The 19,416-nt window shown below is 37.7% G+C and overlaps 1 protein-coding gene across 3 annotated transcripts in view; it reads left to right on the top strand.

Annotated features, from left to right (window-relative positions):
- RFTN2 (raftlin family member 2) overlaps positions 1–19,416 on the top strand; it is a 29,037-nt gene that overhangs the window by 6,164 nt on the left and 3,457 nt on the right. For 2 of the 3 annotated variants that reach the window (XM_042822053.1, XM_042822052.1), the window contains exons 4-10: positions 470–581; positions 2,444–2,756; positions 4,836–5,036; positions 8,083–8,204; positions 9,283–9,386; positions 15,216–15,294; positions 18,399–19,054. In XM_042822053.1, the coding sequence (XP_042677987.1) occupies positions 470–581; positions 2,444–2,756; positions 4,836–5,036; positions 8,083–8,204; positions 9,283–9,386; positions 15,216–15,294; positions 18,399–18,668 (1,201 nt within the window). In that variant the 3' untranslated portion in view covers positions 18,669–19,054. Of the gene's footprint in view, positions 1–469; positions 582–2,443; positions 2,757–4,835; positions 5,037–8,082; positions 8,205–9,282; positions 9,387–15,215; positions 15,295–18,398; positions 19,055–19,416 lie in introns of those variants that run through there. The other variant, XM_042822051.1, reaches the window with a different exon arrangement.

Below are 19,416 nucleotides of genomic sequence, written 5' to 3'. Positions count from 1 at the left end.
ACTTAAGATAAAAAATAATTAATACTACTCTGTAATGGAAGCTTTTAGGGTTCTGAAACCTAGGAGTAAAATTAACATTGTGTAACCCAAAGTACTTGTGACTAGACTGATTTCTAACATGTGCCTGGGCTGTTGTTTGATAATCTAGCTGCCTTGATTGCTAAAATTAATCAATAACATATTAATAGTGTAAAATTACCATTTCAAAGCTGAGTTTCAGAAAATGTCTATAAATGATCTTCAAATGAAATTTCTATATAAAATATATTTTATCCTGATGTTGAAGTACAAAATAGCAACTTACGGTGTGTAAGAAGTAGAGCAAAACACAAAAAAAAGTGGAGTTTTAAATATGAAAAAATGTTTCCAGGATTCATTTTATAACATTTATACCAGAAGAAAAGAATTCTGTATTTGCCCAAGTTAGCAGCAAACTACTGACAAAGCCTGCTTTCTTTCTGTGTTCCAGCCAGAAGCATGCAGCACCCAGAGGACAAAGGAACCCCAGGCTAGTGATTGAGGAATGTCCTTTAACATGTGAAACACTGACAAATGAAGTAGTGAAAGAACTGTTAGAAAAGGTAATGGAATTTTGTGGGTTCTTGTTTGTTACGCTTTGTGGTGGTGAGTTGTGCTTTTGGGTATTCATTTTTTTTTTTTCAAACTTCTCCTTGGATTTTTTTTCTAGGGTGCATGTAAATAGCTGAGGATTAGCAAATGACAGATTTGTTTGTGTTTATTTTAGCTGTCTCTGAGCTTTAGCTTTTGGTTTTACTTTTTAGAAGCTAAGTGTTTCCTTTATGCAGAGAGATCATTTTCTTCACTGATTTTCTAACTTAGAATTTATTATTTAGACCTGGAAAGCTTTGGGAGAATAGCTGCTGAGAGCACTGCAAGCAGAACTGCAGAATCAGGCCCAAACTTTCGGTCAGTCGTGGTAAATCGCTTGCTTCGTAGTTTTTCCTTGAGTTAGGTGGTTGTTGTTCTGTTTTGTTTTTGATCTCAAGTTTGATCGTATTCTGTGTAAAGTTCATTAGGAATACCTCCAGTGAATTTATTGATTTTTTTCTAAGTACGTCTTTCTTTGAGCAAAATCTAATAGGTACAGTAATTATATTACAATGTTTACTTGGCAGAGCTTCTGAAAATATTGTAAATTACAGAAAACTGAACTTCCACTGAAATGAAACTCTAGTTCCACTTATTTTTGTTTCACTTCCTCTGCAGAATTGAAGACTTGCTTAAACAGGAAATTGTTGTTATTGTAAGAGTTATCTTTTCATCAGTTGTCAAAGAAGGAAGCAGAGTAAAAATATTGGAAATACTTGAATGATCACTGAAATTAGCAGAGTTCTTTAAAGTTTCTAAATGGCTTTTTTTGAAATCTTCAGGAGTTAAAAATTGTGATTTGTTTCATTATGCATTTATATGATGTGCCTATTGCCACGTTAGTAGTGGGGAAAAATGCTTAAAATTAAGTAGTGACTCAGTCTTGCAAGGAAATGTAGAAGAGAAGAGCTACATAAAAATTATTTTTAGATGTTCCTGGTGTTTTTAAAAAGATGAGGGAGGAATCCATTGTAAACTTACATACACATTTTTCAAGATCTCAAAAACAAGAAAAAATAAGTTTTTTTTCATAATGAATGCAGGTACATGTCCAGATCATTGCTGTGCATACATAATGGTGATAAACTGTAATGCTGTTGTGATACCTAAATGATCTTGTAGTACCTCCAGTGGATAGAGAATTAATCATTCTGAATAAAATAGTTTCCATAGTTACCTAGGTAGAGATCTTTCCCTCTCTGCCCTCACTGAGTGCTTCACAAATGAGTACTTCTTTTGGGGCTGGGGTTTCCCTGTGTTTTTGTCAAGTCTTTATTGCAGTAAGAGGAAATGCTCTTTATCCCAGCAAAAGAAAAGAAAAACCCTGCTTCCAAGAACAGATACTTCCTACTGATTGCACATATTGTGCAGTTGTCTTTGGGGACCCCAGGAGAGGGAAAAACACCCCTGGCTAAAAGCAGAGTGAAGAGTTAGTAATCTTAGAGTGACTGACTTCACACGAGTTCAGAAGTACCATACTGCTTATTGCACCAGCATGCTGTGTGTCACTGGGATGCAGAGAGGGGAAAAAAAATCTTTGGTTTTGTGCTTATTGAAGCATTCTGTGTACACTGAAGTCAGTAGCAGTGTTGGCCGTCCTTCTTGGCCTGAGCCCAAATACATGCTGGAAGGCTTCTATTTACTTGAAAGACATAGACAATTTACATAGACAAGCTACCCTTACGTAGTGCAACACTGGAACCCCACGTCTCCTTGAAAATCAGCAGTTTACTAAGTAAAATGTGTGTTATAGTAATATACACTATATTGTTTTTTAATGTGTGGCACAGTGTCTTAAAACAGCTTTACAGGTAAATTTTGGTTTTAAATGCAGGTTAATGAAACAGCTAAAAGAGGAAGGAAATTTGTGGGATTTGTAACACAACATTTTCCTCAAATTAAAGCCTGTAATGGAGCAAGCACAGATGGGAATGCAGAGCTGGAATCGACACTGGGCAGAAGAAATAGGGAACACAGAAGAAAAAGTTCCGATGATGACTATAGAAACTGGAATGAAAAGTCACTGTGTGATAACCTATCTGAGAGTGGGAATGAAGAGGAAATGCAAGCAGATAGCGGACTGTTACAGGATGCAGATTTCCAGTTTGGAAAAGAAGTCAGCCCTATTAAACCACGAAAAGGAAATGGTAATGAATGCTTTTTTTGTGGCAGAAATAAGATAGGGTGTTGCTTTAAAAAGGAGTAGAATAAAACAGCATATCCTGTCATCAAATACTGGTTTTGGAAGATACATCTTTCCTAAATGCTTCCATACTTTTTTAGAAAGTCATTACTTCCTGCTTTATGTATGTGAACTATGGTAATATTTAGATTTTTTTTTAAAAGCCCTGGTTTTAAGTGGGGTGCAAACAGGTAACTTCTTTGCTGGATATATGTGTAGCAAACGTGGCAGGAAAAATGTGATGCGGATGCTTTTAAAGCTATTTCCAAATATGTTGGTTTTTACCTTGTCTTAATATTGACCCTAAGCTTGTAATAAGCATCTAAAAATACACTGTAATGGTCCCAGTCCTCCCGTCTGCTTTAAAATGACAATGAGGGGATCCCCATTCATTCAGAGCTGTGATTCTACGTGCTTCTAGCCAGCTCGCATAATGTACGGCAAGCAAATCCATTCATAATGGATTCTTTCTAGTTAACATGCCTTCAAGAAGTATCTTGAAAGAGATTACTTCAACTAATGCACTGACCGTGAAATCAGAGAGGATAATTGTTACAGAACGAATTTACACTAGAGAAAATGAAGCACTGAAAAGTTGCTTAGGAAAAGTGTCATTGAAAAATGTTGTTGCTATAGTAGAAGATTTAGCTGTACAAGAATCTATAAGGTACGTAGTGTAGAAGATGCTGCCTGAAACTGTGACTTCTGATGCTAAAGCACTAGGTCCTTCTCATTTGCTAGGAGGAAAATGTGGAAAGGAAGAAGGAATCATAAACTCATAAGAAGTAATGTATTATAGTACTATATTGAAAGCATGAAATATGAAATTTGCACGTAAGATTACACTGATAATAGGGTCACCTGTGATTTGCCACATGTTTAATTGCAGTCTTTTCACTTGCCTGCAAAAGAGTTAAGCACTCTCTCTAGCTGGTGGGCTGTGAGGATAATGACTAAGCACTGAGATAATCAATGTCACTCTTATTTTTAACACTTCAATTAAAGCAGTTCTCGTACAACATGCTGAGCCTTTATAGCATGATCCATTAAAGTTTAACTCTTTCCTTACAGCCTGAGATAGTGAGTTTGCTGTCCGTAACAGAATGGATTCTCCCACTATTTCTTGAGCTTAGAGAGACTGACATCTTAACTGGGATCATCCGAGTTCCCCTGTTTTGGCATTGTGAATGCTTCTGCTTTCTAGAGGGCTGTGTTGATTTAGGCTGCTCAGAAGTTGCAGTAGCAGACATAACATGAAGGCTTTGGTTTTTGTTTGTTTGTTTGTTTGTTTTTTAAACAATTGTTTTATTTCCCTGCTACAGTGACATGAGTCTATCTTGTTCTTTCCTTCTAGAATACATTCAGTTAGCTAAGATTTTGTAACTCAGCACCAGCAATTACTTAAATAGTATGACTTTTCCAATTTTTATTTTGGATGAATATTTGACCTTTTTGTAAGAGCACTATCTCAATAGGTAGGTATTTAGCACATTTGAGAATATGCAGGTTCTGTTTGTTCTCCATACACTCATGCTCTCATGAGTTTCTGTGTGGAAAACCCCAGCAGGCCACAGATTATACAGGTATTTAAGTCATCTTCAGAAAAGAATGGTAAAAATGAATATGAGTATTTGTAATATATAAAAACTTAGAACGTGTTTTTTAATCTTTCTTTGCAGTCACTTCAAATATTTTTAGCCTTTAGTTCCACGACTGGCAAAAGTAAAGTGTATTTCCAGTGGGTTTTCACTTAAATCTGCTATGTTTTCCTTTTTTCAAGATATGGCTACGCAAAAGGTCTGGTGAGAACCCAACTGCAGTATGTTCCAATTTGTACAGTACCCCACAGCTTACCCTCCTAAAGCCTCATCTTTTGTTTTTTGTTTTTTTTCCTGGTGCCTAGGGCTCTAGGTGAGTGCAGTCATGTCAGGAAACAATTTGTAAAACTGTTACTTAGAGAAACAGGCTGGAATAAGAAAATGTCTTTATTTGAAAGCTCTGTCTTCTAGAGGGTTTTTTTTTGTTTTTTTTTTTCTTTTCTTAGACAAGCTTTATACAGTCTTCAATGTTTTTGATGATGACTCTACCAGCTGGACCTATCATGAAGGCACCTTGTCCATGAAAGTAACAAGAAAGGGACCAGTTATCAGTACACTGGAAGCAGACTGGCTAGAACTAACCACATTTTATTACAAACAAGGATTATCTTTAATTGATTCTTTTGTACACTGGGAAATTTCTAAAGGTGAGTACTATCCCAGAGTTCCTTGAAGCTTTTACTTACTCATGTGGATCTAATTACTGTGCAAAAAGTAGGTCTTGTTTTGCATGATGGTGAAAGGCAGTATGTAAACATGTTCGGATAGTCACAGTAAGTTAGTAGAATCTGATGCCTGAAAAGGAAATGGTTTTGTGCAGTTATAACTCTGAATAACAGCAATTGAAATTCACAATTCTCAAAGCATAATAATGAAGTAAACTTTATTCACTAGTTCTTTTTTTTTTTTTAAAGGGAAAGATAATGGGAAAAAAATCATAAGATATGTTTCACTCCTGCACATGTTCTGCTGCTGCTCTCTTGAAACATTTCTAATGAGATACAGAAACTTCAGTTCTCATTGTGCTTATTGTACCATTAAGCCTAAAGTCAAAGTAAGGCTTCCAATAATTTCTCCTTTCTTCAGCATTCTGCCAGGTTTAAAATTCTTAGCAAAACCATGAATTGTGTTGACTGTATATCCTGAAGTTTCAGATCCAGCATCTTTTGTTACATTGTTCTGTCAAAATTGGACAAATACACAGAGTAGAGAAATCTGCTTTTTGCTCTTGCTCTCAACTGTAGGGAGATCCTCCAGCATCTTTTCATGTAGCTGGGAGGGAAAGACACTGGATGCTCCCTCCTTGTGAGATGTACAAGCTCAGTTAGCATTCAGAAATGGTTACAAATAAAAAGCTTCAGCCTGCAGGACTTTCCCTCAGATTTTTGTATTTCCTTGTTCATTCTGAGTTTGATCTCAGTTGTTCTCCTGGCTATTTCAGAGTTCCTAAACGTGATTAAGAGGACTGAATTTGTCTTGAAGTCAGGAGTTGCGAGAGTTGTAGAAACCATATGTAGTTAGCATTGTGCAGTTACTTGAAATTATTACTAAGGAAGTGGCAGTACTGTAGTGCTCAGTGAACAGTCCAGGGGAGTCTGACACAGTTGATCGTTTCAGAACTCATTGTCTATTGTAATAAATGTTCAATTTTTAAAAGGTATGAGATCTTTAGGTTATATATATTGTGTTCTTCATAAATCAAATCATGAGAGAATGAGCTTAACTTTTTTTTTTTCTCAATAACTTAGCTTTGACTGTTACTTACATTTCTGTTAGCTCAGAAACAAAGTCAATTTAGTACTTACCAGAATCTATGAAGGAACAAGTGCATCAGCATCATTATATTTCCATCAAATTGAATTTGTCACCTATTCCCTCTTAAATTGCAAATTTTGTGCACATAAAGAATGTAATGGCACAGTTTGTATTGGCAGTCTCTTCGGTCTCTTAGATTTAAATTCCCATCTATTAAAGTCAGTACAAAAGCCAAGATTACTTTGAATGTGGAGAGGTGAGAAATGGTACTGGTTTTCAATACAGTTTTTTTTAGAGCTGCAAAATAACTCTGTGGAGATAAGTTACAATTCACCATGGGATATTTTCAGCAGCTGTTGAAATTAATCTTTGCAGCTGTTCTCCAAAAACAGTTTTTGCAATCTTCCCATTCCTCTGTTGCTGTCTGCTCTTTTCTATGTGAGTAACTTTCCCAACTTTAATACCCAGGTTATGACTTGCTTGGATTCGTGCTGCCTCTTGCAGCAGTTGGTGCTCCTTCTCCAGGCCCACTGGGCGGGTATAGATTTCAGCTGGACACATAGGTGTGACGCTACTGAATTAAACTGAATGCATTTGAAGGCACAGCCCACCGTGTGAATCACGTTCTGCAGCTGACAAGTATCTGTGACCACAGTAAAGGATTATTTCAGCTGCTGAGTTTGCAATACATCTAGTTGTCTTCACTTCCATTTTTTAGTTTGCTTTCAGTTGTGAGGCGCCTTAAGCAGCAGTTTTTCTTCCACGTTGCTTTAGTGAATTGAGCAAGATTTTAGCTATTGATTAAATAAAAATGAAGACAGCAGATGCAGGTAGAGCTGCCACAGAAACGCTCCTCTCAAAACTCAATTCCTGATTTAAGACAGGTGGATGTTTGTTAGAACCAAATCACTCATAATTCTTAACTGTCTTCTGTTCTCAAAAGAGAACCCAATCACAAAAGTAATCTGAGTAATCCTGTTTTACCAGCCATTTGGTTTACTTCCATTCTTCCTTGCAGAGTCTCTTAGCCATACAAGTATGTAGGACATGCAGCACATTTTGTAATCATATCAATAATTATAACCTGGAGGATGTGATACGCTTTGAATTAGAGCTTTGTCTTAAAAGCCACTGAATGGTGGTACCTGGTGTAAGATTTAGAGTTATGTTTGAACAACGATGAAAGTAAAATTCTGGCTGACCATTTTTAGTATCTGCCTGAGTACTGGAGAATGGCTGAAGTTGGTGAACTAAAGAGGTGGAGTATTTTTGAACTAGCAGGAGCTGTGCAGGCGTTCATATGACTGTGCCCAAAGCCATACATCACTGTGAGGGAAGAGCCAAAATATGAACTCATATTTGATTTGCAGCTTTAGTTGGGGTGATTGTACTGTTAGACTTTCACAACTAAGTGAAGGAGGTGGGCTCTCAAACTTCCTTCCCATCAGGAATCTTCCTACAATTACTTCTGTTTCAGGCTTTTCCTGCGCCCATTCACATATTAAAGTAACTGCAGCTAGGCTTTACACTTCATGCTTCATTTGTCTTCACAGCCTCTCTCACCACACCAAAAGCCACATTTATTGTCAGACATACAGTATTGAAGTTGAATAAAGAGGTTTTGTGCCTGTCTGCTTCAGGGGATATGTTGAATATGGGAAACTTCAATTTAGACTTGCTTTTGAGAAAATGAAACAGTTCGTAGCTCAATTTGTATAGGAAAAGGAGTTCTGAATAACAAGCTGGCTGACCTGCTTCATGAAGTTGTAACTAGACGCAGAAAGAAATGTCAGTTATGTTATATAGGAGTTACATAATTTGAGTTCCTAGTTCACTTTAAAGGATTTTTCAGTGAAAAAATAAGCCCATGTGTACGTCACAGTGAGATTCTGACCTAAAAATCTGTATTTCAGCTTAAGTTTGTCTTTATGTTCACAGGCGACCATTTGCCCAGATCTCTAGAAGGATTATTTATTTATGAAGAAGAAGGTTCTGGGGTTCCAGGTTCCAGCAGGAAAGGAAATGATGCAATTGTTGTTGAACAATGGACAGTCATCGAGGTAAATTGGTGATTATTTGGCAGTACAATTTCCTGCTTACAGTTTATTCATATCCTTAGAATTGCTGTACCAGTGTTTGATGAACTTTACAGGCTGCTTTCTTTAAGCCACCTGGATAAGTTAAAACTAGCTTTGAGTCATAAAAATGAAGTCAGACTTCTGGCCATCATTGGTCAGTGTTCTGGTGTTCTGGTTTGATACTAATAAATGTTCACACCGGCAAATACAACAACTAAATAAAATTAATTATTTTATAGCTATTTTGGTTTGAAAAATGTCTATTTAATTTCAGCAAGTATTGGTTCACAGACAACATGCTGAGGTATTAAAGAGGAAGACAAATAGCAAAATCTAGAAGTGAGATTTAAAAAAATGTAGTAAATGAATTAAGTAGGTCTTTCAGTTGTAGGGCTTCTCTTAGTAAATATGGAATGGCTTCTCTTTTAAATATGGGAAGACTTAATTTTTTTTTCTAGTAAAGTTGCATGTGCTCATATAGAGTGGCAAAGCAATAAAACTAATAATAAAATGTAAAATAATATGCTTGTTATGAATTAGTAGCATCTAAAGTAATGACTGGAAGGTTGCTAAGGGCTTGCTTTTGAGATAGGCAATAGTAAATACATTTACTTACCTGAAAAGAGATGGTACAAGACTAATACCTACAAAAGTGGATTTATTTAGATTTATTTCGAGGGAGATGCTTGTTACTCATATCTGAAATAAAAAACAAAATGTATCAGTTGTGAAAACTTTTCTGCTATTTGAAAAGTTTTGCTTTGGGGGTTAATTGACATGTGCAAATGACAAATGTACATGACAAACGTAACAGAGGCGTGCTTTGAGTGTCTTGCTGAATCAGGACTCATGTCTATAGTTCATATTCTCCTCTTTGTTTTCCTAAGCTTGTCTTGTCTTAAACTTTTCAAAGTGCTTTGTTTGAAATGTGAAAAATCTTTTTGCACCAACCACAACAAATTACAACATTAGAACTGAGAGTATTTGTGATTTGTTAAGTATAGAAATGCAAAGAAAACTGTGCAGTGTGTCTTCAGTAATTCTGTAATTATTGATGTAGGGGTGTGAAGTGAAAACAGATTATGGACCTTTACTGAACACGTTGGCTGAGTTTGGATGGCTCCTGACCTGTGTGCTGCCTACACCTATTGTACGACATGACAGGTATGCAGCATCTTGGTGTATATTCAAAGTTACACAGCTTAGAGAATTATCAAGCATTTACTTTGTATACTGAAATATAAAAGCGAGAAATGTGCTAGCAATGTTAATTGCATGTAAAACTTGGTAATTGTTTAGCATTATGGTGGATTTTCTTGTACCACCCTGTGTCAGGACTACCAACTTTAGTAAGTTTCAAACTTACACCAAGAATCCAAAGTGTAAAATCCATTGTTTATATATAAGCATAAAGTATTTCATTTAGTAACCTTTTTCTCACACACCCAGCCCTCAATGATGGGGTTATTCTTATGCTTCATGTTTAAGCAAGTGTCAAAACTTCTCACTAACTTGGGGCCTTGGTCAGTGGCTATTTTAGACTATGTAAGAAATGATTTTGTCACAAGACAGTCATGCACTATATGACAAACTAGGGAGGAGAATGTGCTGGTCCAGCAAGTTATTGAGCTGTTTCTCATCTGTAACAAGATGTTGTTTCAGTTTACATGGAGTACCAAAGTACTGGATTTCAATTCTCTTATTCTGTTGCTATAATGTTACTTCAGATTTCTTCAGGGAAACAAACATTTGTACGTATAGGAAGAGCAAAGCAGTAGACATAGATCCTCTGTTTTGTTCCAGACTTTTTTTTTCTTTTTAAAGGAAAATGCACTGCTCTTTGATTCGTAATACCAAGCTAAAAAATGGCAAGCACGTCACTGAGCTAAGCTGACGTGGTGTGGGGGCTTTTTTAGAGATTAAGAATGCCAACGTTCAGGGGAAAAAAATAAATGTACTGAGACATAGCTTGGGACTCATTAAAAACAACGGAAGGACTGAGTAACTTCAGTAATCTTTGGAACCAGACCTTACTGTATTAAATCAAGACAGCTAAAAAAGGATGCGAATGGAAGATTCAAAGTGAGCTGCTCCAAGTACATGGAACTTTGCTGAAGTGATATGAATTAATTAAACAAACTCACCCATGTGAGAAGGAGGTTTTTCTGATCAGAAAGAACCTCTTTTGTTTCTGTGTTTTTTTCTGTTTTTTTTTTTTTTTAATTTTGTGTATTTGTTTTGTTGGGATTTTTTAATAGTTTTAACCAACTGGATACGAGCAAAGGCAGCAGAAATTCAGATAATAAATTTGGTGCATTCTGCTATTAAGGGCTGCTGTGTGTTTTTCTTCTCTTCAGAAGCACAGGAAGTTCTTAACTTGCTTTCCAGAGCTCCCATTCCAGAGAGAAGTTGTTTTTAGAACATGAAACAAAATTTTGCTATCTTTCAGTTCATTTTTAAAAACTAATCTAAGTGTGTTGGCTTTGGACATATGCCTTAAGGGATGCAAACTGCTGATAAACATCTGAGACTTCTAGTCTGTCTCAAAGCTTGAGAAGCAAACCTTCAGATCCAGGTGAACTTGTTGAGAGGTCTTGAGTGGACAATGGGATAGAAAGGTTGTAAGTCACAAGATGTGAGAGGTTTACGTTCTCTTTTATGGCACAAGCAGTGTAACTGTGCATATCCCCAAGGGCTCATAGGGCAGGGGGGGGTCTGTCCTGAGCAGCCATGTGGCAGAGCAGAATGATGCTGTTTTGTGCCTGGTAGTTTGCAGAGCGATTTGGCCTGAATGGTTGTGATGTATCTAATACACAACTATCCCAGTTTCTTTTTAAAAAAAAAAAAAACAAACCCTAAGAGCTCATGAATAGGAATTCCTAATTGGGATTGAAGAATTCTTAAAAGACTGATTGATGAATGCTATTTTTAGGCCTTGATGTTGGAATTTAAAGAAGAGAAGGAAATTCCTAGATGATTACTATGTGTCTGATATGAAAGATGCCATTACTGTGTTGGCAGATTATCTAGGAATGTCAGTTAAATGCTGAATAAAGAAGGATACTACTGCTGCCAAACAGCTGTTCTTTTCTGAGACTGAGAACTCTGACCTCACATCTCAGGCTGAATATGAACAGGGTCCAGAGCCACTGAACAAACAGAGTAAACAATGCGTTGAGATGATATGGGAAATTAATGTTTTCACTTTTATTTAAGAACTAAAACTGTGCAAAATATGTAAATGAAATTCTATTCAAGAATAAAAGATGTAGGTAAGCAGAGCAGCCTGCTGCCCACTTTTATTTGCCTACATGTTTTAGTGTATTCTGTCTTAATCTACTCCTAAAGTATTGCAAAACTTTGGTAATTGCAGATTTCTCTGATCTGCTCCTTGCCATTAAGCCTGCTGCTTGTCCATAGACAGAAGATGTGACCACAGACTAAGTTTGTTTATTGTAACAGGTGTGTGATGCACAGGGTGTTTCTCTTGTTTGGTTTTTTTTGTGTTGTTTTTTTTTTCTTCTGGTTAGGAAAGGGTTGAAAAGTTCCAGGCTACAAAGCCTCTTCCTGTGTGGTTCTGTTGTCTGTCGTCCTGAAAGCTGTTCTTCTCCATAAAATAATGTCCTGTTGTGTGAGGTGTCCTGCCACATGCTAACTGCATGTCATGCATCATGGTCCCTTATCAGGCATGGGCAGCAGTCTGTAGGCCTATTTTGTCCTTCAGTTCCCACCTCAGGCTGAATCATGCTGGATACAGGAAGTATTTCCTTAAGAACCGTGATCTTTGTTGTTACAAACAGAGCAATAGTAGATAGCATGCAGAGTTGTCTTTTGTGCCACACTGCGTGAAAAGTAAGGACAGTTTTGGAGTATGGGTTTTTTTTGTTTCAGTTAGCAGGCTATAATACCCATACAAGTTCCTTGCCTTCTGTCAGGGATTCTGTTTTTTCCAGGCATATAAGAACATGCAACATAAAAACTGGAGTGCCAATGATGCAATGTTTGTATCTATTGATATCTTTGATACTTTTTGTTTTAACCAACAAATGAGACCAAGGAAGAATGGAAGAGACTTAGGGAGCCTCCTACATTTATACACAGCTGTTAGTTGTAGTTAAATGCTTTCAAGACAAGAATTTGACCATAATTATTCCAAGTTCAGAAGCTGTATGGCACGACTAAAATGAATTCCTTTTAGATGTTAAGTCTAGTGACTGGGGGGAAAAACGTGTCAGAAAATATGTTGTTGGTGTTTTAGTGCTACTACAGTTAAAAAAGAAAAAAGAAGTACTGTGGTTTTGTAGAACCTCATGCATGATTATGATTTAAAGCAAGATTTTATTAAAATGTATTTTTTAATATATCTGATGGAACAGTTGTGGTTCAAATCAGCCTTATTGTCCCACTGCTATTTGCCTCATAACTGGGAGTCCAAATGCAATGCAATTCCACAAGAGTGTGAAAATTTCTCTTAGGAAGTGCAGATAAACTGAATTGGTTAAAAAGAATTTATCTTGCCCCTTTTCTTCGTTTTTCAAGGTATGCCGTCCAACCTTAATTGATCCTTATATAAAAGGTTTCTGCACAGAAGTAAAAGCAGATGTGAAAATCCTGGCTGTTTGTGGTCCTATCTGGATTCAAGTAGGATGATTGTTCTTAGAGAGATATTTTTTTTGAGAGACATGTAGATGAAGAGGATGGATTGCTCCTTGGATGAAGAGTTTGCTGCTCAAACAGCATAAGCAGACAAGCAAAACAGTGGTGTTCTAACAAAAGAGTCTCTGTTGCTCTTCATCCCTTGTAAAAGAAGGGACAGGAAAAGGCTTCAGCAGCCTTACTTAGCAGTGACCTTTATTTCCCCTCAGTGATTACTGTAGTCCTTGAAAACGGGCAGCACAAACTGTCTGCTAGCATAGAAAAGCAAGCAGGCAAATACAGTGCAGAAACACTGACTTAGTTATTAGTTTGTCATCACAAGCAACTTAATCTAAGCTTTCAAGATGTCCTAATTTAGGAAGCAAAGTGGGAAGGAGAAAGTGTGAGGGAAGCTGTGGAGTAGCTTGCTCTAAGCATTTCTTTCCTCATTTAAATTCTTTGGAAACCCCACTGTCATCAAGTTCTTTGTGAATGAAGCTCATAGCTACTTTGTCGTGTGCAGCATTTTAATCAGGTCAGTCTTAGGCATTTGCTAATTTACTCATTGTCTACTCACCATCGTGTCCTTCCTCTGTTCTAGGAGAACTTGCACAAGCTGAAGGAAGCTTCAAGTTTGTTTCTTTTTGTTTTCTCTAAAGGAATGCAGACACAGTTGTGAAGTAAGGTTTAGGCATCTCCCCATAGCAGGGACTCTGCACAACCTTGTCTCTTAAGAGAGATTTCCCATTTGATTACTATTAAAATAGGCACAATCAGGCTGGGGAAAATAACTGGCAAAGTGGAGTAAGTTTGCAGGATTACTGATTTTCTTGTTATAGTGTGGAACTGTAACACATTCATTTTCTTTCAATGAATGGGAATAGTGAAGTAGGGATTCTCAGAAGAGAAAACATGATAAACTGAAGAAACAAATGGGCTCATTGCCCTGTTTCCCTGCTTACACCATAGGCTGTAGTTTATGATAGTTCTCTTTTTCATCCAAGGAAGATATGCAAAGACCCACTATGGCCTGAGCTCAGCTGCATCGAGAAGATTGTGAGGAGCCAAACACCATTGCAAAGTCACTGTGATTCACTATTGATCAACTCAGCACAGCTGGGAGTACTGCTGTTTTGTGTATTTTCTCAGAGCTTACTTCAGGGCCTCTGCTAGGGGAGGCTCTTAATAAATTCTTCCTGATCCCATTGCAGCCGTTTTAATTCCCAGTTGTTCTTGGAGCGGGTCCTTAGCATGAAATACAAATTCATGCTATCATTCCAGCACTGGCATGAAACACAAATCAGTTGCTTCAGCCTTCTGTACGTGGTTGTTAAGATTGTGACTTATCATAATTATCATAATTCCTTTATGAGGGAATTTATCAAAACACAGTATGAGAGCTCTGGTCTTGCTATTCTTATCTAATTCCCCCAGTCTTGCTCTGCAAGACACGTGATCAATTTGCTGGCCTGTGTTTCTGATGGAAAGGTGGTGAGTACGTATGCCTTATATTTTCAAGAGGATGTAAAGAAGGATTGTACTATTACCAAGAGTAAAAGAATGTACTGGTTGTGAGATATGAACATGAGTTGGTTTTGAGGAACCATGTGTCTTTTTTAATGAAATAGCAGTTGCTTTAGATCACTTCTGCAGCTGCATCAATATTTGTAAAAGTTCAAGAGCGAAAAACTGAATTCCCCCTTTTTTCCTCTGTTTGTCTTCTTTATTCTATTGTGTATTCTATGCCATTCTCCATCCCATGCACAAAAGTTTGCAGCATTGATCTCATTGGGGATGTATAGGTTAAACTGAGCTGAGACCTTTTAATCATAGGTGATGAAGTGGCAAGCTTATTCCACCGTCCTAGTTAGATGTCACCTTGGAACCAGAAAGGACCTTTTAGTTAGCAAAGAAGAGTCTGACTTCACAAATGTCATATCACAAAGGTCTTGAGATATTTGGAGCTGTGGAGCTACCAAGATTGAGGGTACCTGTGGTGCTGACAGGTAGTTGCATGTTGTACATCTGCCAGCGAAGACAGATGAAAAGACTTTGAGATTTAATTTCAGATGCTGTAAACGTGTGGACTTAAGCTTTCAAGTGCAGTTGTTACTCCAGAACAAATAACCCCTTACTTTATACTCTGTTTTCATGTGCAGTACGTGAACCCAGCTATGTGCTTCTGGTTTTTTTCAGTACAATTACAGACCTATTTAAGAATTAATACAGCAGTAAATGCTTGGCAGTCTGTGCTTTCCTGACTCATGCAGCAATTCGCAATTGACTCTGAAACGTGTGAATGTATTACAGTGAATATTACTGTCTTCAAATGTTCAAACCATTTTCTTTACATTTTAGTGAAGGAAATCTGGCCACAAAGCAAGTTGTTTTTCTTCAGAGACCTGTTGTATGGAATTCTGCTGTCCAGACACCAGAGGTGAGTAATGTGCTGATGGCATCAATATTAAAATAATAAGTAAAAAAATGAGTAATTCACACAGTAGCTATGTACAGTAAGAAATAACTGATTTTGGGGGAGTGAAGCAGGCTGTGCTGCAAGTGTTTCTGTGGAAGTCTCAGGGAATTCCTAAGTGAGCTGCCTCAAATCCTGCCTCTGTTGCCTATGAAAAAGATGATGCTTTATTTTGACCTCCAAAGCATCCAGTTTCACACCTGTAAAAGAACATGAGTTTCAAGCTGCACTATGGATTCTGCAGTCTGGAGGTTAACAGAGTGAAGGAGTGTTAGCCATTGCTGCATGAAAATGTATGACAGAAATATAGGCCTTAGAATGCCTGTGGCTGTAGCACTGCAGCCCCTTGTCCCTTTTGAATGAGGCTGCTGTAATGGTGGCTGTATTTTGAGGATTAAACAACTGATAAACGTCACATCCTGCTCACAAGCTCACAACAGCTGTGGCACCTGTTGTGCTGTGCAGTAGGAAGGGCTGGGGAAGGATAAACTGGAGGCTTCTTCTTTGCCAAGTCTTTATGCATCCCACAGTGCATTTTCCTTTATGTTTTTTTTGTTTGTTTTTTTTTTTAATGGCTATTCTGTCTTTAACTTTCTCCTCCCATTACAGTCTTTTAAGAAGCTATGAGAGCTTTATGTGTTTCAACTTAGGCCAACACTGGAATAGAAACTTTACAAATTTTGCCTTACATGATTTTAGACTTTGGTGAAGGAATGATACTTAACCTCTTCTTTCCCAATCTGTATAATTAGTGCCATAAGTTTCTAAATATCTGAAATTCTTATTTGATCTTTTCAGCTTTTATCCAGACTGCTACTGTCAACTGTTTTCCTCTGATTAGTGTTTCTAAAATACAGTCTTTCTTTTTTGTTCTCTTCCAGATGTCTGCTTATCTCCAGCTTAACTTCCTTTTCTCTGTGTCCCATGGTAGTTTATTCTTCCAGTCCTGGAAGAATGGCTTTCAGCTTGCACAATTAAAATTCTGCTTTCTTTTTCATCTCCATCACCACCTTAATTGCTAGCTGGTTCTTGTATGCTGTCTGTAACTTGTTTTCCTGATCTACAAAATTTGAGCTAGTTTTTTCATATCTGTCCTGTGCTGTCTCCCTTGCCAATGCACTATTCTAAATTCTGCCAGTTCCTCTTGTAATTTTCCTTCACTTTCTCCCCATGTGCCACACATTGTCACAGCTTATGACCTTGGCTTTCTTGCTTTTGTAGTCTGCGTTTTCTGGAACATAATTTGGTTGGTATCAGTATTGTAAATGCATAAAACCATGTTGGTTTATGATCAAATAAAGTAGATTTTCTGATATTCCTGAACTTTTTTTTTTTTTTTTAACTAAGTATATGGTCTCCTGGTGTGAATATTCTTTCCTTGGTAGCTGTAAGACATGCTGTTTCTAGCTGCAGCCAGCTTGTGAAAGGCAGCCTAGCTACATGACTCAGGTTAGAAGGGTTAAGACTGGATTCTGCCAGGAGATGCTGTAATACAAACCAGTTCTGTAAAAACATTCAGTCTGAGGAACTGGTGAGTCTTTGAGACGTGTTTGAAATTAGAAATAGAGGAAGCATTATGCTTGCTGTGTAAATGCTGTGGCCTGATTGCGAGGTGTTCAGAAGTTGTTGGACCTGCATGTTCTTTATTTATAGAGTAGAATGGTGAGTATGTTTTTGATCACTGTTTTGCTGCAATGGAAAATCTTTGATGTAAGCATTAAAATATTGGAAATCAACAAGAAATAGGTGATTTTGTAGCCATTTACACAAGCATTACAGCATTTAAAATCTGAGGAGACATAGGATCTAAATGTGCCTCTTAAATACCAGTGAATATTTTACTTCTCTGCCAGGAAATCTCAGTCTGATGAGGTCATTTGAGCATGGGATAAAGAGGTGGTTGAGGCTAGAGCTGAAACGCTTAGCAGAGTAGCACAGTGGGCTGGGGCCATGGCAGGGCTTTGACCCACAGGCAGTACCAGCTCTTGGTCCACTGTGATTCACCTTGTGGGGGCTGGCAGGACATGATGCAGGTCGCTTTGTGTCATTAGGGTTGGCTTTGTTGCTGCTTTTGTAATTAGTAGATTGATACTAAAAAACTTTGTTTCAGTAAGGATTGAGGAAATCCTGTTATCTGGTCTTTTATTCCCATTATTCTCTTTCTGAGGAGATTGTATCTTATGTCCTCATGCCTCATATCTCTGTCCACTTGTATATTCATGGGCCTGTGCAGTATGCTCTGGATTATGATTTATGTTGTGGTTCAAACACCTCTTGGATTTGAAAGGGCTGCATTGTGCTGATGGGTTCCTCATCACATACCATTTGCTTTTCTAAGAAACCAGATCAGAATCAGGAGGAGATCTGATGTTAAACCACACTCATGTTCAAGAGTTTTCTCTTTTTTCTTTATTTCTTTCAGGCAGATTTTCCATCCTCTTACTGTGGCATCCAGGCAAAGTTTATTTCCTTCTGCTTCTCTTGGGGCAGCAGTATTTCCCGTTGGTCTCATTTCTTGATGTCTCCTGTAACAGCTTCCCTTAAATACATTTCCTTTCGCCTCAAGGGCCATTGTTTTTACTCTTCCAAAAGGGTTTGGGAAAAACATTATAGATGTATAGGAGGAACAAAGAACTTGCCGGAGCGTGGCACAAACAGCTGTACTGGTTTTGTTTTGCTTTGGTCACAGTCAGGCATGTGTGTTAGGCTTTCTGCAAACAACTGGTTTTATCAGGGGGTAAGACTTGTAAATTGTTCTGGATCTACGAAGTACTGCACAGGAATTGAATATTGCTGAAATATTTTTTCTCTTTTTATCATTTGTGTATGCTTCCTTGAATCCTGACTGTGCTGTACCTTTTGCATCGCTCTCGCAATTTATTTATATTGGATAGAAATGTATCTGTTGGGATTTTTCTCCAGAGGGGTTCATAATTTAAGCCGGTGTTAAATGCTACCTTATTTAGAATGCAGTTTGCATTAATTCCAGACAGATCGGTGGCTCGCTGCAAAGCATTTGGCTTTTTTTTCTACGTAAGCTAATGTTTAAACATTCTCCTGTATTTCAGAAGAAATCCTTGAAGCAAGTTACTGGGGAGGAAAAAGGCAAAGCTGGTAGCAGAAGTGTTGGATTAGACCCTGCTCCTTCTCACCCTGTAGAAATTGGACAACCACCTGATGAGTTTCACCTGTCTCCTTCTAAGCAATGCTGTGTCAAAGAGGCCTCCTCTCACTATGGGGGTTTCTCAGGCTTCGGTAGCAGCGATGGAGCATTAAGGGAGCTGGATGATGGACAGTTTGACCAGGAAGATGGAGTCACTCAGGTCACATGTATGTGATCAAGTAAGTAACTGCATCAGATGGACATGTACATAATTCACACAAATGTAAAACAGTGTACTTCTTTCATTGCATTGGTGTAAGCTTACAACTTTTCCCAGACTCATTTTGTGTTGGTGTCTGTTTCTTTGTTATGCTAATCCTACTGTAGTAATAATACTACTGCAAAATAATTCGGCTTCCTGTCTGTCTTCAGTAGAATAACTACCTAAATGGGTGCTCTGCTGCTTGTTGTTAATATTTTTAATAAATAGGAAAACAGAAGCTGCAAAAAAAGAAAAAGAAATGACAGTTTGTGTTCTGTAAGAGAGAATGTGGATGCTGAGCATTTTCCACAAGCTGGAGGACTGGTTATTGCCTGTTTTTTTTAATTACTGTTTTTTAAGACTTGTAAATATGAGTGGGGGGGGGGGGAGGGGAGGAAGAATTATCTGCATTTTGTTATGTTTTCACTTTACTTTTCACTTGCTCTGCCTGAACTCAAAAGCCTGGAGAAATGCAAGTCGTATGCTATAGAGGGTTGATTTAAGCTGTCTTCAGCCTGCTATGTACAGAAGATTTCTGAAGGCTGTAGGCAGACGTTGGTTCTTGTAATACAATCTCACCTATGCAGGATTTGCTGAGGTCCCATGTTCCAAGCTATCTCAGTATATCACTTTGTATATGAAAATGGCATGATATATTCATGACTTAATATGAGTGGAAGTGCAGAACCTTGCCACTTAAGTCGGGTAACTTGCATTCTGT

The sequence above is a fragment of the Centrocercus urophasianus genome, unplaced genomic scaffold (genome assembly GCF_019232065.1).
Source record: "Centrocercus urophasianus isolate 14NV4802_14NV808 unplaced genomic scaffold, USGS_Curo_1.0 seq_20, whole genome shotgun sequence".
Lineage (NCBI taxonomy): Eukaryota > Metazoa > Chordata > Aves > Galliformes > Phasianidae > Centrocercus > Centrocercus urophasianus.
Note: the sequence above shows the minus strand (reverse complement) of the source record. Positions and strands in the feature narration are given on the sequence as shown.